Raw genomic sequence first — 25,983 nt, forward strand, 5'->3', positions numbered from 1 at the left:
ACTGTATTAGACTGTATCAGACTGTATCAGACCGTATCATACTGTCAGAGACTGTATCATACTGTATTGGACTGTATCAGACTGTATCGGACTATATCGGACTGTATTATACTGTATCAGAATGTATCATACTGTATCAGAATGTATCATACTGTATCATACTGTATCATACTGTATTATACTGTATCAGACTGTATCATACTGTATCATACTGTTAGCAGCAGCAGCAGCTGGTAATGAGTGATTGGTTCTGGCTGTCATCTTGATTATGGCCGACCAATCGTCAGTTATCGTCTTTTGTCTCTGTGTCTCTTATCGCGTGGTGCCACAACAGGAAAGGGGCCTGGGGGCCTGGTGGGGGCCCTGAGTAACAATGACCAGCCGCTTGACTTATGTTGAGACCTTGAGTTTCCACACCCTCCCTCCCTCCCACCATGGCAATGCCAGCTATAAAAATAGATCTTCATTATTCCCAGTTTTCCACAAATAGTTTTAAAGAACAAGGCATCATTTCATGCTAATGACTGGAGTGAATTGTTTTGGGGCTGTGTAGTGAATAAGCCTGCGCTTGGCAGCGTGGCATCAGAAGTGGCCTGCCACTGCACTGCTAATCCATGCCACAGGGACCACATATTGGCACATTTCAGAATATCTATTTTAAAATACCTTTTGTTGTTTTGAGTGCCTCAGACTTCTGCTTGTATTGACCTTAGAATGCTTGTGATTATCAAAATGTTACTTGTAGTTTCTAGTCGGGAGTTCTGCTTTTCTGGAATGTCTGTGTGTCTGATGTGGTACAAAATGCTGAGCTAAGGACTGTAATCGGCATGCGTACACCGCCATTTTGTCTTATGCGTCTTCCAAAACAGGCAACTAAAAGCAAGTGAGACTTTTATTGAAGAAAAGGACAGACTTAAATGTGTGAAACTCAATGGATAAAAAACTAAACAATCTTTGTGTCTGGGACACAGAAGGTATGGTATGGTGAGGAGAGTTGTATATTATCTTTAGGATTCACCAGCAGGTTGACTTGGGGGTACGTGACCAACAAGATCCCATGGTTTTACCAATTTGACTTCAGATTCTGACTTTTATCCACGTTTCTCCAAACATCAGATTTCGAATTTGCTCCAAACATCAGTCAAAATTAGAAGTTAAGGGTTAAGGTTTTGGATAGGGTTAAAACATTAAGCTTAGGCATTCATTACGAATGGGTAAGGTAAGGGTTAAGGTTAGGGATAGAGTAAAATATATTTTTTAATTTAACGAGTATCTACCACTGGGATTGAACTACGCGACTACTTGATGGTAATAGTGCTCACTGTTGCCCCTAGTGGCCGGTTTGAAGGCATTTCTCGATGTCCTCAGGGCATGGACAGATGTCCAATTTCAAAATCAATCTTGAGCGATCTGGCTGTGCGTGACATCTCTCAGGTTTGTCACTTGTGCTAGGGGTAATTACCTGCCAATTAACTTGAATGAAAATGACTTGACGTATATTCAATCCCCAATGGAGGTGAAGCTCACGTTAGTTCCCTGCTCAACCCTTGTGACATACAGTATGTCATTAAGCTTAACTCTCAACAGGACTTTCAACAGCCCCTCGGACATTTGACTACCTGAAATCTGACAAACAAATAATTGAGAGAGGTGTCTGTGTGTGTGTGTGACATTATGGTGGTGCATACGAATGTGTGTGTTAATTTCAGTCGGTATGTTTGTGTGCGTGTTTACGGATTGAAACAAGGCTGTTGAGTCTACCCTCCCAGTGCTCCTAAAACATTATAAACTTCAACAAAGCTGTGCCTTTAATTTGTCTGAGACGAGAAGACAAATACAGGGAGTCTAAGAGAGGGAGAAAACAAGCATTTAATGAAATAATGAAGCCCTTTATCCTGAGGATCAAATTATTATTGGCACCACTGGGTCTCTGACCACTGGGTCTTGTGCATGTTGTGGCCGGGGGAAAGTGTTCACAGTCGTCCCTGAGAGAGAGTGATCCTGAATGAACAGCCTGATGATTTGCTTATTCACTCTACTTCTCCACACACAGACACACAGACACAGACACACACACACACACACATGCGCGCAAAGACACACAAATATACACACGCACACACACAGCTATTCCACACCTATTCTTCTCCACTCTCCTAGCCAGCCCCGCCAGCCAAGTCCTATATTTAGCTCAGCCGCACTCTATTTTTAGACCACTACCGGTTTTGAAGCATTTATTATTAGGGAAAAGAATACCCAAAAAACAGAGAGGGAGCGGAGGGTTGAGCGGAGGGGGTCCTCTCAGTTTGGACATCTGAAACACACACACTTTGATGTGGTATGCCGTGAATTCTGCAGCTGTTTTTAATCGCAGGGAAGTGCATGGAAAACACAGAGACTGGAGACGGGAAATAAAACGTAACTAAAAAAACATACGCTATTCTTTTTTTTTGCGTAAATACCCCATCCCCCTGGTCATGGGACTAAAATACAACAAGCTATTACTACACTACATGACCAAATGTATGTGGAAACCTGCTCGTCGAACATCTCATTCTAAAATCATGGGTTGGTCCCCCATTTGCTGCTATAACAGCCTCCACTCTTCTGGGAAGGCTTTCCACTAGATGTTGGAACATTGCTGCGGGGACTTGCTTCCACTCAGCCACAAGAGCATTAGTGAGGTTGGGCACTGATGTTGGGCGATTAGGCCTGGCTCGCATTCTGAGTTTCAATTCATCCCAAAGGTGTTCGATGGGGTTGAGGTCAGGGCTCTGTGCAGGCCAGTCAAGTTCTTCCACACCTATCTCTACAAACCATTTCCTGTATGGACCTTGCTTTGTGCACGTGGGCATTGTCATGTTGAAACAGAAAAGGGCCTTCCCCAACAGTTGCCACAAAGTTGGAAGCACAGAATCGTCTAGAATGTCATTGTATGCTGTAGCGTTAAAATTTCCCTTCACTGGAACTAAGGGGCCTAGCCCGAACCATGAAAAACAGCCCCAGACCATTATTCCTCCTCCACCAAACTTTACTGTTGACACTATGCATTCGGGCAGGTAGCGTTCTCCTGGCATCCGCCAAACCCAGATTCGTCCATCAGACTGCCAGATGGTGAAGCGTGATTCATCACTCCAGAGAACGCGTTTCCACTCCTCCAGAGTCCAATGGTGGCGAGCTTTACACCACTCCAGCTGACGCTTGGCATTGTGCATGGTGATCTTAGGCTTGTGTGCGGTTGCTCGGCCATGGAAACCAATTTCATGAAGCTCCTGACGAACAGTTATTGTGCTGCTTGCTTCCAGAGGCAGTTTGGAACTCGGTAGTGAGTGTTGCAACCGAGGACAGACAATTTATAAAGAAATAGTACAAACAAACACCTCAGTTGGTGGAATTCATGACGCGAAACACTTTGAACACTTGGACGATGTTTCACAAGCATGTAATATGTGGGAGCTTTCCCCCCCAAACACTTGAGTCCATTTATAACTTTGTGTCAAGGGCAAACAGACAGTCAGGGTAGAGATATTTGTAACATTTTTACCGAATGACTAAAGTATGGCCTAAAGCCAACGACAAGTGTGATACTTTGTCGAAATACCAAACTGAAGCAGTTCTCAGTCTAGTATACATATTCCCTACTTCTGGCTTAGAGACTGATAATGATTTCCTACACAGTCAGTCCAGCAATAGAGAAAAGTCCTCATGCCTAAAGTGCCAAACTTTTTGAAGATGCACCTGATAAAGATGAGATGACACATAGTTTTTGTTTTGGTCAATCTCTAATACCGGTAGCTTGCCAATGTCACAAGGTTAATTGACTTAGTCTGCCAAAGTGGCTTCCGCCCTTTAATCCTCAACTCAGGAGGAACAACAAGCAGCATGGCTGATCTGTCTGTCAGTAGTAAACACTACTAGAAGCCTTCTGATCACCATAACCACCATGTCACACCCTGTCTGTCTGTCTGTCTGTCTGTCTGTCTGTCTGTCTGTCTGTCTGTCTGTCTGTCTGTCTGTCTGTCTGTCTGTCTGTCTGTCTGTCTGTCTGTCTGTCTGTCTGTCTGTCTGTCTGTCTGTCACAGCACTTCATACACAAGCCCAACATCAACCTGGACAACTGTAAGGCAACGTATCATAACTTCCTTATTTCTGCTGGACCTTGAGATGTGTATAAATGGGGCAGGTCAAAAGAGTTGACAGCAGAGCTCTTTGTGAGGCAGAAAAAGCAGTCATTGAGCAGCAATCCACCGAGAAAACTCCTTAAAACTAATATTCTCAACGCTGTTTAGAATCCAAATATGTACACTGAACAAAAATATAATTCAACATGTAAAATGTTGGTCCCATGTTTCATGATCCCAGAAAGCTTATTTATCTAAATTTTCTTTGCTCAAATGTGTTTACATCCCTGTTAGTGAGCACGTCTCCTTTGTCAAGATAATCCATCCACCTGACAGGTGTGGCATATCAAGAAGATGATTAAACAGCATGATCATTACACAGGTGCACCTTGTGCTGGGGACAATAAAAGGCCACCCTAAAATGTGAAGTTTTGTCACACAACACAATACCACAGATGTCTCAAGTTTTGAGTGAGCGTGCAATTGGCATGCTGACTGCAGAAATGTCCACCAAAGCTGTTGCCAGAGAATTGAATGTTAATTTCTCTACCATAAGCCGCCTCCAATGCCGTTTTAGAGAATTTGGCAGTACGTCCAACGGTCTCACAACCGCAGACCACGTGTAACCACGCCAGCCCAGGACTTCCACATCCGGCGTCTTCACCTGCGGGAACGTCTGAGACCAACCACCTGGACAGCTGATGAATTTCTGCACAAACTGTCAGAAACCGTCTCAGGGAAGCTCATCTGTGTGCTCGTCGTCCTCACCAGGGTCTTGACCTGACTGCAGTTCGGTGTCGTAACCGACTTCAGTGGGCAAATGCTCACGTTCGATGGCCACTAGCACTCTGGAGAAGTGTGCTCTTCACCTATGAATCCCGGTTTCAACTATACCGGGCAGATGGCAGACAGCGTGTATGGCATCGTGTGGGTGAGCGGTTTGCTGTTGTCAACGTTGTGAACAGAGTGGCCCATGGTGGTGGTGGGGTTATGGTATGGGCAGGCATAAACTACGGACAATGAACACAACTGCATTTCATCGATGGCAATTTGAATGTACAGAGATACCTTGACGAGATCCTGAGGCCCATTGTTGTGCCATTCATCCGCCGCCATCACCTCATGTTTCAGCATGATAATGCACTGCCCCATGTTGCAAGGATCTGTACACAATTCCTGGAAGCTGAAAATGTCCCAGTTCTTCCATGGCCTGCTACTCACCAGACATGTCACCCATTGAGCATGTTTGGGATGCTCTGTATCGACGTGTACGACAGCGTGTTCCAGTTCCCGACAATATCCAGCAACTTCACATAGCCATTGAAGAGGAGTGGGACAACATTCCACAGGCCACAATCTACAGCCTGATCAACTCTATGTGAAGGAGAAGCGTCGTGCTGCATGGGGCAAATGGTGATCAGACCAGATACTGATTGGGTTTTTGATCCACGCTCATACTTTTTAAAAAAGGTATTTGTGACCAACAGATGCATATCTGTTTTTCCCAGTCATGCGAAATCCATAGATTAGGGCCTAAGGAGTTTATTTAAATTGACTGATACCTTCTATGTAACTCAGTAAAATCGTTCGTGTGTACATAGAATAGATACATTCTGGAAAATATTTTCACAAGGAAAAAGGTTATCACATGCTCGGAGTCTGTTGACCTGCAAGAACATGATGGAGAAAAAAGGCTTTAATTAAGTTGTAAGGAAAAGCTTGGAAGCAAATTAGACTGAAATCAATTTAACCCTTAGCCTACAGTGGTCGCACCCCCGCAGAAATCTAATTAACAAAATAACAAAATAAAAATCTGTCTGTTTAAGCTAGAGATATCTGTTTTTTTTGCATCCACCACATCCGCTGATATCTGCTGTGAAAGGTGGCAGAGCTGGAGCGGTGTTTGTCAGACTATGAGACATCCCGAAAATCGGTCTTCTCACAAAATCGTATGTAGCGTCCGAACGGTTTGGCCTACAAACTATTATGACCACTTTATTGAAAGATGAGACTCTCACGAAGCCTTACAAGACTCGCCTGAAAGTCCCTGGTACCAGTTTAAGAAATGAATGGAAATATATATGGAGATAGTTTAGTGCCTAAAATAAGGGGGGAAATGGTCTTATACAGTATCTCACAGATATAAAACAGACACTTCAGAACAAACTTACTTTAGATTTTTTTTTTTACTATCTGTTGTTCCATGTGGTGAATCTATTATTCAATGCGTTTTTTTTGGCTAATATCAGTATTGCCAAATTCAATGTTTCATCCAATATTTTAGACAGGGCTTAGACTCTAGAGGGTTAACTAATTAATTAGTCTATTTATAAATGTGGAAGAAAAAAATAAATTATTGGCCAAATGAAATGTTGTGCGGGGCATGTAATAAATATGTGTGTGGATGTTGGTATATTTCTATTTCTCTCTCTCTCTCTCTCAGCCCCCCCCCCCTCCCCAATTGCCTCCCTCCCTCCAATGGGCTGTCGCTGGGCTGGAGTCACACCTGTGCTTTTCCTCACACGTCTCGACACACGGGTGAACCATACGCCAGTGAGCTTTACTGAATCTCATTAGCCAAGCAGGTAGTCATTAACAGAATGACCTTTGGAAATAATTACCAGCCTGCATCCCTCCCTCCTCTTATCCATCCCTCTGCCCCCCCTCCCTCCTCTTATCCATCCCCCTGCCCCCCTCCCCCTCTCATTCAGAAGTTCCCACTAGGTGAAGAGAAAGAGAGAGAGAGAGAGAGAGAGAGAGAGAGAGAGAGAGAGAGGGGGGAAAAGAGAGTGAGGGAGGGTGGTCAGCCAAGCCCCCGCTTCTGCTGTTTAAGATTACAGGGTGAAGTGAACTACCAGATTAGGTTAATCTGAAGGGAAAAGGGATTGGCCACCTGCCCTCCTGCTCTTCCTCCTCTAACGGCTGGGGGCCGTGCCACGCGCCCATGTGGCGCCCCATGTGAGGCTGTGGCCGCTGCGTCGGAGTCTGATGCACTAAACTAGGCTGAGGTTATGATGCCATCGTCACTGCAGGAGTGAGCCCATCATCACACCCACACCTCCAACCATTCACTACCAAGCCAACACCCACCCCACCCTCCAGGCTGGTGCTCCCTCTCTACCCTCCAGCTCCATCTGAAACGTGTGCTCTTTGTTTCCCAGAGGAAAAACAAACCCATTGTACCTGTTCGATTGCACTGAGCGCCAGCCACATTTGGCTTGGCTCTGTCTACCCACTAGCGAGAAGTAAAATGTCTTTCATGTGCACTGGCAATTAAGAATCCCCATATCCATGTCATAAATCTCCAATGAGAGCTCAAAGAAGATTCTTGGTGATGAGGTAAAAAAAAAAAGGAAAGGGTAGATCCATTCTCCTGTCATCTACCAACACGGCTTCCCATTTCTCCACTAATGCTGCTCACATGTCCAGGAAGCCAGCCTGGCAGGCTGAGAGGATAGGAAATCTGTCTGCGCATTGGAGCTTTTTATCTGGTGCCAGTGGCAAACTGCACTGTAGACCTGCCAAAAGTAGGCTAGGGCTGTTCTGACGTACACTTATGTGTGTCTTTAAGAAGCTATATACAAGACTTAATAATTAGCTTTTTAAAAATTATTTTCTTTCACTTTAATTATGTGGACCTTCCCACCTTTTGTCTAGCATCTGATGCTGTCTTGTAGGACTCATTTAATAGGAATATAAAGAGATGTCAAAAAGGGTCAAAACAAAGAATGCTGCCGGGGACAACATTGGTGTCTTGGTCTCTTTGGTTTCACAGATATTTGTGGAAATGTCATCCTCAGCTGAGACAGTCAATTTAGCCCTTCTCAACCCTATTCTCTGTCTTCCACTTCTCTCTCTCTTCTCTCTCTCTCTTCTCTCTCACTCTTCTCTCTCTTCTCTCTCACTCTTCTCCCTCTCCCTCTTCTCTTTCACTCTTCTTTCTCCCTCTTCTCTCTCTCTTCTCTCTCTCTCTCTTCTCTCACTCTTCTCCCTCTTCTCTTTCACTCTTCTCTCTCTCCCTCTTCTCTCTCACTTTTCTTTCTCTCTCTCTTCTCTCTCACTCTTCTCCCTCTCCCTCTTCTCTTTCACTCTTCTCTCTCAATCTTCTCTCTCTACCTCTTCTCTCTCACTCTTCTCTCTCTCTCTTCTCTTTCACTCTTCTCCATCTCCCTCTTCTCTATCACTCCTCTCTCTCTCCCTCCTCTCTCTCACTCTTCTCTCTCACTCTTCTCTCTTCCTCATCCCTCCCTCCCTTGTCTCGCTCTCCCTCTTTTCTCTCTTTCAATATTCTCTCTCTCCTTTTCATGGATTAGGAGGGAAGGCATGGCCAGATAAATGAAGATAAAAAACACAGAGAGAGAGAGAGAGAGAGAGGGAGAGCGATAGAGCGATAAAGCCCTGGAGCCTCTTGCAAAACATACTATAGCTGGAGAGGCTGTGCAACCCTCTCAGTGCCACTCTCCCAACAACGCTAATTATCAACCAAAGACATGCTAATTACATAGAGCTTTATTGCTAATGTAGCAGGCCTCTCTGCCAGCCGCCCACACGCTGTGCAGAACACCCCTACCTCTGCCTCTCCTCCTACTACACCTCCAGGCACAGCAGCCAATCGCAAAACACTGAGATGCTCTGTGTGTGTGTGTGTGTGTGTGTGTGTGTGTGTGTGTGCACGTGTGTGTTCATATCTAAGGAGTTATAGATATACAGTATAGTCGGTGTGTGTGTGTGTGTGTGTGTGTGTGTGTGTGTGTGTGTGTGTGTGTGTGTGTGTGTGTCTGTGTGTGCATGTGTGTGTTCATATCTAAGGAGTTATAGATATACAGTATAGTCTTCCCTTGCTGCTGCTCACATATATCAACTATGTCACATGGTAGTCTATTCCTTGCTCTCTGGTCTTTGGCCTACCCCCTCCAGCTCCCAACGGCCCTCCCTGTCTTCCTGTCCTGGACCTCCTACCCATCCTGCCATCACAACAGGAAGTCTGCTTTGTCCCCTCCTCACACCCGCATCCCCCACCTGTGACGTAACCTAGCAGCGGCACACGAGGCTCGGCAGGAGAGATCCGATACCCTCTCCTCACCCCTCCCTCCCTCTCTCCACTTCCCACAGTAAACGTGCTTGTGGCTGCGATGTGGCCAATCCCGTTAGCACGCCGCGGCTAAGGCTAAGGCCTCTTCAGATTGATTTCTCCCGCTGCGAGTCGCTCTGAGCGAGCGGAACCGTGTCCGCCCTGGGATCACAGAAGCCAGCACCGCAGCGCTCCTCAAGCACGGCTGTTTACGCGTTAGCCATCCTCCACTCGGCTAATGGAGCGCTGCAAAGCCCCTGCAGGTCTGGTCACAGGCGCTTGTTGAAATGTGATGGCTCTCTTCATGGTCTCTGCAGGACCAGCTAATGCATTGACTTCAGTTGCTGCAGGGCTCATATGCAGAGATTGGATATGTAGGCTATGCTATGGATAAGATCGTCTGCTAAATTAGTAAATGGAAATGAAATAACACGGAGAGAAAGCTTGTTATCGTTCTCTGTGTAGTTGGATATGATTTCTATGCAGCTGCATGGTAGGGGAATTCTCCAGGGTATTTCACAGGGACACAAGAACGGCTCATAATAATGGCCGGAGCGGAGCTAATGGAATGGCATTAAACACTTGGAAACCATGTATTTGATGTATTTGATACCATTCCACTGATTCCCCTCCAGTCATTACCATGAGCCCGTTCTCCCCAATTAAGGGGCCACCAATCTCCTGTGGTATACATAAATACTATATTATAAATGGGCCATATGTAGGCCTACTGGGTAAAACGTGTCATTACAATACATTCCACTATTTTGAAATACATAATTTCACTGTAATTAATACATTGCAATGCATATGACCAATGCATATAACCACCCAAATTGAATGCATCTAGTACAGTTACATTTGCAAAGTAAGAGCAGTTTTGAAATAGTAAGCAGAACATATCTAAGGCTAACAACATGATATACTTGCCTCCTTAAATGCATTCTATGCTAATGTATCCAGTCTGTGTTTTAATCATTAATGCTACTTATACTTTGATAAGCTACTCTAAACAGAGTATAGATTTTAGTTGACCACTTGAAATGGGAAGTACATGGTCTGGCCTGTATGCAACATCAACAAAAGAGCATGCATTATATACTATGTGTTATTTTATTGCTTTTGGGGACACTAACTAGGGGACTCAGGAAACTTCACAAAAATGTTTACTTGAGTTGATGGCATATTTGTTTTGTTATTGGGTATGACATCAGAAAGAACCCTCTTCTCCTCTTTTTATGTTACTCTACTATCTGGTGATCCTATGCTTGCTTCAAGGGGCCGTCTCCCATGTTGTATTGTCAAGGGCCCCTCTCACATGTTGTATTGTCACAGGGCCCTCTTACATATTGTGTTGTCAAGGCCCCCTCTCACATGTTGTGTTGTCAAGGGCCCCTCTCACATGTTGTGTTGTCAATAGCCCCTTTCACATGTTGTGTTGTGAAGGGGCCCTCTCACATGTTGTGTTGTCAAGGGCCCCTCTCACATGTTGTGTTGTCAAGGGCCCCTCTCACATGTCGTGTTGTCAAAGGGCCGTCTCACATGTTGTGTTGTCAAGGGCCCCTCTCACATGTCGTGTTGTCAAGGGCCCCTCTCACATGTCGGGTTGTCAAGGGCCCCTCTCACATGTTGTGTTGTCAAGGGCACCTGTGTGTGTGTGTATGTGTGGGTGTGTGTTGTGGGTGTGTTTGTGTGTTCAGGTGTTTGTGTAGGTTTAAGAGGGCACCTATGTGTAATATTAAGTCACTGTGTGTGCATGTTTGTATGTGTGTGGGTGATGTGTGTGTGTGGCCCACCAGGGTCAGGCAGATCGTCATGGTGACCGTTCTGTAACCAGGGTCAAGTTGGATCTTAAGGATCCTTCATGATATTGGCCTGTCCCTGTGGCCTGGCGGGAGCAGCTCACCTGACATGGCCATTTAGTGTCCCACTGAGCCGGGCGTCCACGCCACGGCAACCAATAGCAACATGTCCCCTAGAGCGCGAGTCATAACAATGCCAAGGGGACACTAACTAGGGGACACTAACAAGGGGACTCTAACTAGGGGACACTAACTAGGGGACTCTAACTAGGGGACACTAACTAGGGGACACTAACTAGGGGACACTAACTAGGGGACTCTTACTAGGGGACTCTAACTAGGGGACACTAACTAGGGGACACTAACTAGGGGACTCTTACTAGGGGGCACTAACTAGGGGACTCTAACCAGGGGACTCTAACTAGGGGACACTAACTAGGGGACACTAACTAGGGGACTCTTACTAGGGGACTCTTACTAGGGGACATTAACTAAGGGACTCTAACTAGGGGACACTAACTAGGGGACACTAACTAGGGGACACTAACTAGGGGACTTTTACTAGGGGACACTAACTAGGGGACTCTAACTAGGGGACTCTAACTAGGGGACACTAACTAGGGGACTCTAACTAGGGGACTCTTACTAGGGGACACTAACTAGGGGACACTAACTAGGGGACTCTAACTAGGGGACTCTAACTAGGGGACACTAACTAGGGGACTCTAACTAGAGGACTCTAACTAGGGGACACTAACTAGGGTTTAAACCTCACAGGGGCTAAGTGTGGCCTTACAGACAGCAAGGACTGTAGGGGCCTGTCTCTTTAAGAGAGAGCCCAAGGGATAGTGGAGCTACTTGTCTGCACAGATATCAAATGAGGAGGACTTTGTGTGGATAAATGAAGCTTTGGTAGTCTAGATATGAACCCAAAGGTCATTAAGTGTGTTTGTGTGTGTGGTTTCCGGGGACTCACTTCCACGATGTCAGAGTTGGTCCTGCTCTCGTGGGGCTCGTTGTACTCAGTGTACTTGAGCAGCACCTTGTCCATGTCAGTGCTGGCATACTGGAACAGCTTGTTGGTGCTGTTGAAGATGATGAGGGCGATCTCACAGTCACACAGCACGCTCAGCTCATACGCCTTCTTCATCAGGCCAAACTTCCTCTTTGTAAACGTCACCTACAGAAAGAAAGAAAGAGAGGGGGAGAAAGGAGAGAGGAGGGGAGAGAGAGAGAGGGGAGGAAGAAAGAGAGTAGAGGGAGAGAGAGGGGGAGAAAGAAAGAGAGGAGGGGGAGAGAGAGAGGGGGAGAAAGGAGAGAGGAGGGGAGAGAGAGAGAGAGGGGAGAAAGGAGTGAGGAGGGGGAGAGAGAGAGAGGGGGAGAAAGGAGTGAGGAGGGGGAGGGGGAGAGAGAGACGTTAGAGGGTGAATGTCTGACGGTGAATTTAGAGTTAGGTTTTCAGCACTGTGTGTTGTGTTTTCCTTGTTGGGGCTGGAATGGTGGGGATTTTCAGTTCTTGTGTCAACACCAACCTGGATTTTACAATACGCGATCCTACATTTTATTATGAAAATAAAATAAAATGGCATACTTTATTTTTTTGTTTTCCTTCATAATGTATGAAGAAAAGAGAAATCTGGCGCAATCAGAGCTTTTCCACTCATACATTTCTCAAAGTCAGGGCTGTTCTCCAGTCCAACCTCCCATGAAAGGTAAAAGGTTACTGTAACTGTCCATCTACTCTGGTGAGAAGAAAAAAGAGGCTGATAAAAAATGTGAAGAGATAACAATGACGCAGATCAGTTTATCACACACACACACAGACGCAAACTATATTGTGGGCTTGAGAGAGTATAGCTAAAACTGTCTATTAAAGAAGAAGAAGCAACATTGTATTTGTAAAAATAACACAGGGCTTTGCTCGCTGAGTTTTGTTTTATATAGCTACTTCTTGAAGCACGAGGAAGACATAAATGTTGCCCCACAGAAACCACACAGGCATTCTTCACATATGGGGACCTGTGTCTGTGTGTGTGTGTATTTGTGTGTGTGTGCGTGCGTGCGTGTGCATGTGTGTGCAGTCGTGTGTGTGTGTGTGTGTGTGTGTGTGTGTGTGTGTGTGCGGTCGTGTGTGTGTATGTGTTTGAGGCCCACTACCTCAGTACATCATCTTAAAACACACACATATGGTCCTTTATGTTTCTAAATAGCATCATGTGAGTTATGTCATTCATGTCTCCGTTACCTGGCCTTCAGTGATGGGATAACAATGTTCACCACCCACACTAGCACAGTAATGTCAAAGCTACACGCCCAAGGTGAAACCCACTAGGTGTCTGGCTTCATAAGCTCTCTGCTGTGCTTTTACGCTGGTTCTCTGGGATGCATGGAGGAAGAATCTGATTGGTTCACGACCCTGTGATAACCCCATAATTACCTGGGGTCTGATAGGACAATAATACAAAAAAGAAACATTCAACTGTCCTCTTTTCTGACACCTCTCCAGATCAACAAGAATATAGATACTCAATTACATCTCTCTCTCTCTCTCTCTCTCTCTCTCTCTCTCTCTCTCTCTCTCGCTCTCTCTCTCCCCCTCTCTCTCTTCCTCTCTCTCTCTCTCTCTCTCTCTCTCTCTCTCTCTCTCTCTCTCTCTCTCTCTCTCTCTCTCTCTCTCTCTCTCTCTCTCTCTTTGTCTCTCCCCCCTCCCCCCTCTCCATTCTCTGTGACTGGAGCTAGAAGCTGATGAGGGTTGATCGAGAGACAGAGATTGAGAGCGACACCTTACCTCCCCAATAACACACCAATTGCACACATACTGATAAATACGAATGGCGAGGACAAGATTATGAGCACAGCCAACTGTTTAGGTCTAACAGAATGAAAGTTCTGGAGTGAAAAACTTTGCCTAGGCATACAGATGTAGGATTGTAATTTGAGACAGTTTGCAACAGCAGGAAAATAATCCTGCAGCAACAGGAAATGTGAATTATTAAGTGGATTAAAATTAATGGCCATTTTTATCAAATCTGAAATGTCAAAGTGGAAATTACAAACTTCAGAAGCCTTTTTAAAACTCAAATACACAACAAGTTTGCATTTCCTGCTGCACAGGAAAATTCTCAGCAACAAAAGAGTGATCGAATTAAGATCTTACATCTGTATATGGATGGACCACATAATATGCCATTTAGCAGACGCTTTTATCCAAAGCGACTTACAGTCATGTGCGCATACATTTTTATGTATGGTTGGCCCCGGGGATCGAACCCACTACCCTGGCGTTACAAGCGCCATGCTCTACCAATTATTTATTTATTTATTTTTTGTCATTTAGCAGACGCTCTTATCCAGAGCGACTTACAGGAGCAATTAGGGTTAAGTGCCTTGCTCAAGGGCACATCGACAGATTTTTCACCTAGTCGGCTCGGGGATTAGAACCAGCGACCTTTCGGTTACTGGCACAACGCTCTTACCCACTAAGCTACCTGCCGCCCTATTGAGCTACAGAGGACCACATCAATGTATCAGTGAAGGAATAAATGAATGTACCAATGCAGATCTTTCCAGTGTCCTTCACCAGCTGAGAAGCTCTGAGGATTGAAAGAGGAGAAGAAGGATAGATATCAATAGAGTTTTGCCTTTCCTTTCCTTTGATTTCCTGAAATGAAATCTGACAGGATGCACCACAGAAATGGAATAATATCAAACAATATCTATCATCCTCCCCTCATCGTCCTCCCCTCTACGATGAGTTGAGAAGTGTCATTCTGTATAGGCCAACCTCAGATGAACTACTGACCCTGTCCCAGCCTTCCCTCCCAGTTGGTGAATGATGTCAGATGCCACAATGAGCTCCATATCGAATGGACACCAGGGCTTAAAGACAACAGAGGTGAAGCCAGAGACAGGCGATGCTTTGAACTCCCTGTACCATCACGCATGACAAAGGCTCCAGACTTCACTACAACTCGACTGATTTACCACTGAAAGGCAAAGGCTACCTGGGCTTTAAATACCATGGTGACATTTACAGTCATACCAAAATGCTAAAAAACATTGTTCAGACGCAAGGACCAAAGGCAGGTAGAGACCGGATGATTAATTGTCATAACAAGCCCACAGGAATCTATAATGCACTGGGACAGAAATACAAACACCAAGGACTAACTAGGCCTGCTGGCTGCTGGCTACATGACAAACTCAACAAGACAACACTAGAAGGTCATGTGAGTTTAGTCTGGAACAGGTCCTAAGTGGTGCCTTCCTCAGGTGGCAGGAAATTGAAGGAACTTACAGGAAGTTGAAGGAACCAGAGGCTTTAGGGTAAGATACACTGTAGTAGTAGACCAGTAGTGCACCTAACATGCAGGCCCAGAACTGGCATCACCCACTCACTTTAAACTGACATCAATACTATAAAAGGTGGCAGGTAGCACACATGGCACTGTGGGTCTGTCTCCAGGGGCAGAGCTACTGTATCTCAAAGGCGATGCCCATATTATCTATAGAATGTGATAAAAAAGCTGAACAAATAAAAAATAACACCTACATAAATATCCCCCCCACCCCCATTCCATACTCTTAACAACTAGACCTGAAAAATCCCACACACAGCACCCACACCTTAACATTTACGTCATTTAGCAGACGCTCTTATCCAGAGCGACTTACAGTTAGTGAATTTTTTTTTTTTTATACTGGCCCCCCGTGGGAATCAAACCCACAACCCTGCCGTTGCAAACACCATGCTCTATCAACTGAGCTACATCCCTGCCGGCCATTCCCTCCCCTACCCTGGACGAATTGTTCGCCGCCCATGAGTCTCCCGGTCGCGGCCGGCTGCGACAGAGCCTGGATTCGAACCAGGATCTCTAGTGGCACAGTTAGCACTGCGATGCAGTGCCTTAGACCACTGCGCCACTCAGGAGGTTAACAAAGACCGGAGGGTGGGGGGTGGGGGGTGGTGGGGGGGAGACTGAGTCGAGACCGAGACCGGGAGGGGGACAAGGGGTCCGAGACCGAGTCAAGACCGAGACCAGAAAAATGCGATTCAAATTCAAGACCATGATTGTAATTATGTCAAATCACCACCATAATAAGAGTTCAAAATGTATTTCTGTGTTCATGTTCCAGAACAACATATGGATTCTTTAGACATTCAGAATAGTGAAAAAATGCATGCTGAGGGGAAATAGAGCCACTCTACAAATTATTACTAACCCAAACACAGTAGGGAACAATGGGCCTTCTACACCTTCAGAGAAGGGATAGGGATTTATAAAATAATCATTATAATAATGATAATGATATTATTATTTTCAATGATGTTCTGATTTAATCTCTTCAGTTTTTGTTGGAAAGAAAAGGGTTAATACTGAAGAGAAAAAAATATCCAATCAGGATTTTTCTTTGCTGGTCTCTGGGGAGATAAATCTAGCTAGCTAAGTCAGCCATTGGCTAGGCCATCAGAAGCTATATAAAGGCATCTGCCATTCAACTGTATTAGGGCAACATTTTGGAGTGACAGGGGAATCAACCAATCACATTTTGACTTAATAAGTGGGACCGTTTTTATAAAAACGTATGGAAACTTCTGCCTTCTTGAAGGCCAACAGGTCACTGCGCCATAGCGAGCAATAGTTTTCCCACGGTCCAGCTAGCTAGCTTTTGTTGTCGGCTAATTTTCAGCGGCTGCAGCAGGTGTTATCAAAGAGGATGTTGCTGCTAATTTGTTAGCTTCTTCCTTTTCAAGAATAACTTTCAACAAGAAGTTACATTTCAAATGATCATCATCTGGTGAGTGGATATGTGTTTTTTATTGCAGCATGCTTGCTGTTAGCCATCTCTTTGAAAATAACTTATGTTTGTGAAACATTGTTGCATTTAAAGTGGAACTGACAGCGTTTTAGCAACATGAAATCTTATTAAAATCTGGTCACATACACCCCCAGGAATAATACGACACACCAAAAAAAAAAAATCTGACAAGCGACCACTTAGATATGGTAATTTTCACGTTTTCATAAATTCTTAGAATGTTTGGGAATTACATATACTAAGGCATTGCTGAAAATTCTATAGCATATAGTGGGAAAGCAGGCCGTGCATTTGGACAATTAATAGACACAGGAAATACAACCGAATAAAAACATGTGTCTTGTCCAGGACCGGAGTCTACACAGACCGGTGCGCTATAGCCAATCAGAGCTACAGTATAACTTTATACAAACAAGCCATTTGCCACAAGGGCCTGCCATCTTTCACTTTGAACTGGACTGTGTGTTTACAGGCAGTTGCAACAGCGCGACTTTAGATCATTAGAATGCATTCGCCAAATGCCGCAAAATACACATGAATGGATTTCTGCAAATATGTAAACACCACGGGAGTCCTCTTACATTTTGAAACTTTACAATACTATTGATCAAACAACCATGATAAGGTAGGCACTCTCTCCCTCAGTTATGCTCATCAACAACAACAAGATCAACAACTAACGCTAGCAAGAGCAAGATGAGCTAAAATCTAACAAAGGAGCATTAGTTAAACACTCTCAACATTTTTCAGCTAGTTGGCCGTCAATATTGCACTGATAAACAATGGGGAATTGTAGACTACTCATCCTTCTGCAGCTTGCCTGCCAATGCATGCTTGTCCCAACCAAGCACCCAAGCTAAGTGACTAAAGTTGGCTTGCTTGCTAGCTAGCTACTTCCAGACACAAATGAGAGAACACCTCAATCTGACCAGTTTACTCGCCGTTGCAGAGTTGGTTAGGCTGTTTACATGTTATCTAGAGCGTTCTTTTACTAACTATTACTTTTTTTGCCTGTGTTTACTGACACTGGCCATATTCAGCAGGTGTTGCCCGTTCGTAAATTCTTCAGTTGTTCTGCGCTCTGGCACACTCAGACGAGAGTAGATAGCCAGAGTGAATTTGCGAACACAAGAGATATTCTAACTGTATAACAGTAATTCAAGTTCTTGCTAGCTAACCAAATGACACCTGCTGATAATTCAGAGTTTTTTACTCCGCTGGTTTCGTCTGGTCTCGGGAAGAAATTACTTGTCCTCACTGTCCGAGACCGAGTCAAGACCGAGTACAAATGTATCCGACACCGAGTTAAGAACGACCCACTCAAGACCGTTCTCAAATACTACAACACTGTCATGGGCCCTCTAACCAATGTTCTGGCCCCCACTCTCCACTTCCACTCTGTAACCCAATGCAGTCAATATGCTTTGAATGGAGTGTCCATTGGAGGCCTAACTCTATCCCCTATATATCCCATTGGGCTCTATACCACCACCACTTTCAATGTGGTTTACCCTCTCTCTAAAACCCTCTCTTTCCACTAATTGGTGGGATAGGGAGGGAGCATTAACATTAAAGTAACAATCACAGAACATTGTTTTAGCACTTTTTCCGCTATCAGGCGGGAGGTTTGCTGGGTAAAACAGTGTAAACCCTTAGGTGTCAAACAAACTGTGAATGAGTGTGTTTTTATTGCAGAATTCTCAAGGGCACCAGAGTGTGAAATCTCTAGCTGCACATAATCCTAGGATGAACTGTGAGAGTATAGGAAGATCAGAGGCCTCATGGTTCGGTGTTTTGTGTGAGAGCATGTCATCTGGTCAGAGGCTGAACGTCCTGCCTCCTCACGTAGTGTACTGTATACTCCCTCCCTCCCTCTCTGTCCCCTCAAGACGTACAGCGTCAACCAAGAGGACAAACATGTTTACCACGAGGAGCTCCGAAGGGCTGAACTGACGTACTACGGCCACAGTCAAGAAAGGAGAAAAAAGAGGGGGGAAAAGAGGAGAATAAAAAAAAGTCAGTGAGTAGCTTAGGGTGAAGGGGGAGGGGGGGCACAGGAAGCACATTTGAATGCATTTCCTCTCATAACAGGAAGAGCCTGGTGGCTTCCCCTTCACAATGGGCCTCGCTTCTGCTTCCCACCTCCTGGGGGGAGGAGGAGAGAGATAGAGACCGAGAGCGGTCATTTAACCAAGCAAATATACACACAATATGTTAAGACTCATGCAAACATCATCACACACATCATACAGATACCATATCTTAATTTGAGCCAGTTTTACACAGCAGGAAAATAATCCATCAGCAACAGGAAATGTGAATTGTTATGTGGATTATAATTAATGGCAATTTTTTGTAGGTGTTGATACATTTTTTTGTTAGGGCAAATCAAGTGTGAAATGTTAAAGTGAAAATTACAAACTTTAGAAGCCTTTTTAAAGCTTGAATACACTACAATACTACTTTCACATAGGATTCACTGTAAAAATTCCTGCAACAACAGGATGATCAAATTAAGACATGGCATCTGTACACACTCAACATAAATGCATGCACACACGCACACATGTCAGCACTCAATACCATTGCCTCCATACAAACACTTGTCCTATTGTCAGAAGGCTCCCCACACTAAAGGAATAAGGAGAGGAGCCCAAGACTTGGGCCTGAACTCTCCTCTGGGCCAAACAGGCTGCTGGAGATGAATGATGACAACAGGAGCTTTGTTTGAGCTCACATCTCTAATATATGCTTACTCCACTCCCCACCACCACCCAGAACCCACCCACTCCTAATAGCCTGTCCTAGACTTTCAGAGTACAGCAAAAACAAATCTGTACAAGAGATTATATTTAAATTCAAGTTAATCAATTAAAGTCTATCAACTAGTAATGTCTGAGAAATTATCCTGCATTACAATATGAAAAATGGTTAATGCAGTGATTTCATTGGATTTTCTTTTCCCGGAGGTAGTGATTTCTGAGAAAAGCACTCCTGCCCGAGTATGATCGTGCTCTGTATGTTCCTGTTTAGACTGTAAAACCACAAGTGGAAAGTGATATATCCACTGCCTGCTGCAAAAATGTGTGTGTTCACTTTTGTGAGAGCCGAGTCAGTGGCGAGATTGACCAAAATAACGTTTTATTTTCATTAATTTGTGAGGATGAAAAAGTCTTGTTGCACAGAGAGCTCCAACTGAAAGATAAAGAAGGGCCCAGAAGGAGAAAGAGACACCAATAACTCGATCTCTTTTTTCTTACCACTTTCACTGGAATCAAAATGCATGAAAAGAGGACAAAGAGGAGAGTAGCAGTACAAGAGAAAGAAAAACAGAGGTGGTTAAAGAAGATGAGAAGACAAAAGATGCCATAAAGGAAAGGTGAGGTGTTGAGCACTCTCTAGGTGAGGTCTCTCAGGGTTGAGCAGACTGACACAGAGGAGCTTGGCTCACAGAGGTAATGATCAAGGACAAGAGAAAAGGTGGGAAACGGGGGAAGAGAGGAGAAGTGCAGGGGTGAAGAGATACCCTGAGGGCCTCATTATTTTCCTGCTGGTAATTTCCCTCACAAGCTTTCTCACCCCACAGCTGTTGATTGGAGACATGCCGGAATTGTCGTAAGTGAAAGAACCATGTTTCTTCGTTCCGCGGTGGTGTGGGTTGTTGCCTTGATAAGAAATAAATAAGCTCACGTGCTGAAGATAAATATATATTGTTGGGTTGTTGAGTCCTGACTGGGGGAGAAATGGGGAGGCGGGGGCACGTTTCTACTTCCTGTGACTGATGACTTCATCCATGTTTAACCTCTGACCCCTCCACAGGGGCTCTTCCCCTTTACAACCCACCACCTCCACTGTCACACACACACACACACACACACACACACACACACACACACACACACACACACACACACACACACACACACACACACACACACACACACAGAAACACACACACACACACAAACACACACAGGCACACAAACACACACACACATACACACACACAAACACACAAAGACACACACACACAAACACACACATACACACACACATGGCTGAACTGGCTGGACAGATGTGTCAATCTGCATTACCCTCAATTAGACCCAATTAGCTGGACTCCATGATGGCCGACCCTGGATGTTAATGACAAGACGAGAGATAGAAGTGTTTACCTCAGTCTAATTAAATATATGTGTGCTCGTGTGTTAAATAGAAATGTATGTGTGTGTCTAAGAATGTGTCTGAGTGTATAATATGTTTGAGTATGTATGCCTGCAATACATATCTTTGTGTGTGTGCGTATGTATGTGTAAGTGTGTGTGTGTGTGTGTGTGTGTTTGTGTGAGTGTGTGTGTCTGCTCTCTGTCTATGGCCTGTGCATTTATGGCACAGGGGGCCCTTTCATGTGCCCAGGGCTGGGAGAGGGTCTGAGTGGTGGGGGGCTGGGAGCCAGGGCTCACACACTGCTGCCCTCTGTCCGGAGCTCTGGGCAGACAGTCAATGCCAGGGAGGCCTGGCCATGGTGCCCCTGCTATGGGGAAGTGTTTCAGGGTCTGGGGGTGGCAGGCCAAAGTGGCCGCCCAGAGAGAAGGAGGCCCCGTGCCCGCGGTGATGGCACCGTGGTGGGCAGCGGAGCCTGGTGGGTGGCAGGGTGGCGCAGACAGCCTTAACAAAACGTTGCCACTCAACAGAGGGCAGGGAGAACAGTGAAGTGGACACAGATAGGGATGAGAAGTGAAAGGCTTTCGTAAAATATCTACATGGGGCTGATATAGGAACTATATTAAGTATGACATAAGAGGTCAAACTTCCACAGCCACAACGGCCTGATTGCTTATCTACCAATTCAAGTGTAATTGATAATAATAAGCCATTTAGCAGACACTTTTATCCAAAGCGACTTACAGTCATGTGTGCATAAATTTTAACGTATGGGTGGTCCCGGGGATCGAGCCCACTACCCTGGCATTACAAGCGCCATGCTCTACCAATTGAGCTACAGAGTATGTATTGATTGTTTATCAGAGAACTGTAAGTAGATAAGAGTTTGGTTCAGGGCAGGCTGGGAGCTTGTGAAGCATGCGAAGAATGTGTAGGCTAAAGGTAACACCTCTGATGTTTATTTGGCTGTAGCGCGCAGAGGTTTCCTCAAAGGAGAAGTGAAAATATGCAAAGCTCAGGCTGCCGTTTAGACAAAATGAAAACAAAAAATCCTCTTTGTTTCTGTGTGCCAAAGGTCTCCGTATTCCTTGTGATGGTCTCCTTCGTGTACGTCAGTGGAGGCTGCTGAGGGGAGGACGGCTCATAATAATGGCCGGAACGGCGCTAATGGAATAGCATCATTGCTAATGGAATAGAAATCATTCCACCTATTCCACTCCAGTCATTACCACGAGCCAGTCCTCCCCAATTAAGGTGCCACCAATCTCCTTCGTGTATGTCTTGCTTGGCTCAGACATAAGACAACTGATGTCATTTTACCTCCATTGCCATGTACAGCAAAAAGCAAAAGAGCTCATTCAAAAGTTGTTTAAAACGTTTATTTAAGAATCTTGTATCATATACAAGAATTCAAAACAATGTGTAAAAAGGCAAGGAATATTGCTGGTGTAAAATTGCTTACAAGAAAGCTCAGGTATAAACTGTTAAAATTGCTTGCTCACTTTCTCTCTTTCTCTTCCCCCTCCTCTCCTCTCTCTCCCTCCTTCCCTCTCTCTCTCCCTGTAAGCGAAGCCTGGATATCTGTGGCATTGATTCCCCTCAGGTGTCCTTCCTGTCTCCCTCTCTTCCATCCTCATCCTCGGGAGCCGGAGTGCCTGGTGTGACCGGTGAGACGGGTAGGGAGGGAGAGGAGGCTTAGATAAAAGCAGACAGGAAGTGTGGACGCTGGTGCAACGTGGTAGCCTTCCCCTCTGAAACACCCTGACCTCTCTCTCTCTCTCTCTCTCTCTCTCTCTCTCTCTCTCTCTCTCTCCCCCTCCTTTTGACTTCAATACCCTGACTCCAATAACCTGTTCCTGATGTCTGGGAACAACTGTAGAGAGTCAAGTAGGACATAACAGACTTGGGGTCTGATAGGACAATAATACTAAAAAGAAACATTCAACTGTCCTCTTTTCTGACACCTCTCCAGATCAACAAGAATATAGATACTCAATTACATCTCTCTCTCTCTCTCTCTCTCTCTCTCTCTCTCTCTCTCTCTCTCTCTCTCTCTCTATCTCTCTCTCTCTCTCTCTCTCTATCTCTCTCTCTCTCTCTCTCTCTCTCTCTCTCTCTCTCTCTCTCTCTCTCTCTCTCTCTCTCTCTCTCTCTCTCTCTCTCTCTCTCTCTCTCTCTCTCTCTCTCTCTCTCTCTCTCTCTCTCTCTCTCTCTCTCTCTCTCTCTCTCTCTCTCTCTCTCTCCCCTCCTTTTGACTTCAATACCCTGACTCCAATAACCTGTTCCTGATGTCTGGGAACAACTGTAGAGAGTCAAGTAGGACATAACAGACTTCATGACAGCTCCACTCCCTTCCTCCTCTTTTCACTTATTTCTCCTGTCTACTTCTCATCAAGGAGTTCTCAGTCCACCCAGCTGCAACAGCCACTTCAGTGGAGTCCCATCGATTTCTTGCACCTTTTTATGTCAAGTCACAATTGCAGGGTGAAGAGAGCCCAATGACAGTGTATATGTTGAGATGTCATACTGTCAGAGGCTAGAGGGGACAGTGAAGTACTCTGCTAGATGTGAGTTCATACAGACTAAAGACATGACAAGTAGAAGGATCTAAGAGAGTCTGAACAACTCTAGTGTGCTAGATGTAATAACCATTGAACGTTGTGACATTAAACTGGGATAATGGTTCACAGATTGGTGGGGACTAAGGAGGATGGACAGCCTGAGTGTGTGTGACCTGTGATGGGAGGGGGGCTTATTAGCAGCGTATGGATCCAATTGGCCTGACAGGGAGCTGATAGAGTGGCGGTGGTCACTGGTGCCACAGGAAGTAATGGATTGTGGGCCTGCAGGGCAGAGAGAGAAAGAGGTCTGTCTCCATCCATTTCCTGGGTTGTGTGGCTGATGTTTTGTTGTAATTTCTCATTGAAGACATGGCCACAAATAAAGCCAGCTGTTTGAATGTGATCTTTATGGTTAATCCTTTGCCTATAACGAGTTCATCAAAAAAAATGTGCCTCTTCTTTCGAAATGTAAATATCAATTAAAATAATTGAAAAATAATTGTATAGGGTTTTTCTACTTACTCATACTGGCTATTTGTTTTGAATACATTTGAGCATGAGCCTAGTTTTAAGGGTACCCTGAGAGGAAAGCTACAGAAGGCCCAACCAGCCCTGAGACAGATGGAGCATGTCGGCCTATCAGTGCTCTCTCAGTGCTCTCTCAGCTCCACCCATCCCCAGCTCTCTCTGCAGTGTGTGGTACTGCAGTGTGTGGTACTGCAGTGTGTGGTACTGCAGTGTGTGGTACTGCAGTGTGTGGTACTGCAGTGTGTGGTACTGCAGTGTGTGGTACTGCAGTGTGTGGTACTGCAGTGTGTGGTACTGCAGTGTGTGGTACGTGCATGCCACCTCAGACCAGCCGTCTCTGTTTGGTTGTTTGTTTGTGTTTTCTCTCCCCCCCCCCCCTTACCCCCCTGCATAGTAATATTCCACTGCTATGAGCTAAAATGGGTGGCATGGTGTGAGAGGTTGTGAGAGGGTGTGAGAGGGTGCCACCAGTGTATGTTACATTTAAGAAAAACAAGACTTACTACTACCTCAATGTAAACCCCCAGGGTACCCAGAACAATCACCCTCCTATCCCACCTACACCCTCCTGCCCCCCCATCACCACCACCACCATGACACCGTCACATCCAGACTCCCTGAAGACTTAAGTCAGCACACCTACAGTCCTCTCTCCCAGGCCAATAATAAGGTTGATTGTTTATCCTCCCCCCCTCCTATCATCCATCCTCCCTTCTTCATGGGGCTTACCTGTCTGTTGCGTTCATCCATAATCCGCGTGATCTGAATCTTTTTCCTCCCCATTGTCCCCGTCTTCTTCTTCTCACCTCTCCTTTAACTTTATGCTGTCTTTCTTCCCTCGCTCTTCTTCTGCCTCTCCTCAAAACGCTTTTCCTTCTCTTTCTTCTCTTCTTGCTCTGATCAATTCAAAGATTCCAGCATCCGTACCTTCATTAGAGAAAGAAAAAAGAGAGAGAGAGGGAGAAGGATAGAGGATAAGCATTAAGTGACATGAAATATGGCACACAAAAAAAACGGGGGGTGGGGGGGGGGGTATGGGTGGGAGAAAAGTCACATCATCACTGCCACAAGGGAGGGTGAAGAAATACAACTAATCTGTCAACATGTTGTGAAAGGAGCGCTGTGCTTTTCAATGTCGATATCATGCAAATCAGGTTTGTTGCGTTACCGTGCCGACTATGAGCAGAGACAGCGCTGTCAGGATCTCGCCTCATTCACAGAGAGTTTGACAGTGTTTTGGAAGTGCCGCTACCTTAAATGCTCTAATCACCCACAGTGTAACATTACCTCCAGACTAAGAAATACAGTTTCTTCCTCCCGAAAAAAACAGCAGTTTGTTGACAGAACAACGGCAAGGTATGACTAATCTAGTCTACCTCCAACACAGTTCTAAAATGGCCGACATGGAGACTGGCTTGGATGCAGATGTGAAACCTAGCCTTGCCTTGTTCAGAAACACTATAGATTTGACCTTTAAAATTATGGCAATAGAGCTGATTCCCGCCAAATTCGGGTTCGAACATTTAAACCAGGACTTAAACCAGCTGGACACAATGTGTGTGTGTGTGTGTGTGTGTGTGTGTGTGTGTGTGTGTGTGTGTGTGTGTGTGTGTGTGTGTGTGTGTGTGTGTGTGTGTGTGTGTGTGTGTGTGTGTGTGTGTGTGTGCGCGTGTGTGTGCGCGCGTGTGTGCGCGTGTGCGCGCGTGTGTGCGTGCCCCGTGTAGCTCAGTTGGCAGAGCATGGTGCTTGCAACGCCAGGGTTGTGGGTTCGATTCCCACGGGGGGCCTGTATGAAAATGTATGCACTCACTAACTGTAAGTTGCTCTGGATAAGAGCATCTGCTAAATGTAAAAACAATTGTGTTTGAGTGTGTTTGTGTGTGGGCTGAGCAGGATCGATAGTGTGAGTGAAATAG

At 45.3% G+C, this 25,983-nt stretch overlaps 1 protein-coding gene across 5 annotated transcripts in view; it reads right to left on the reverse strand.

Moving 5' to 3' along the window:
- The window catches only part of LOC121584492 (myocyte-specific enhancer factor 2C), a 103,963-nt gene that overhangs the window by 39,375 nt on the left and 38,605 nt on the right, over positions 1 to 25,983 (reverse strand). For all 5 annotated transcript variants that reach the window (XM_041900386.2, XM_041900389.2, XM_041900387.2 and 2 more), the window contains exons 2-3: positions 24,797 to 24,994; positions 11,971 to 12,174 (exon numbers count right to left, since the gene is read on the reverse strand). In XM_041900386.2, coding sequence (XP_041756320.1) covers positions 11,971 to 12,174; positions 24,797 to 24,850 — 258 coding nt within the window. In that variant the 5' untranslated portion in view covers positions 24,851 to 24,994. The remainder of the gene's footprint in view (positions 1 to 11,970; positions 12,175 to 24,796; positions 24,995 to 25,983) is intronic.

This window comes from Coregonus clupeaformis, chromosome 16 (genome assembly GCF_020615455.1).
Source record: "Coregonus clupeaformis isolate EN_2021a chromosome 16, ASM2061545v1, whole genome shotgun sequence".
NCBI lineage: Eukaryota > Metazoa > Chordata > Actinopteri > Salmoniformes > Salmonidae > Coregonus > Coregonus clupeaformis.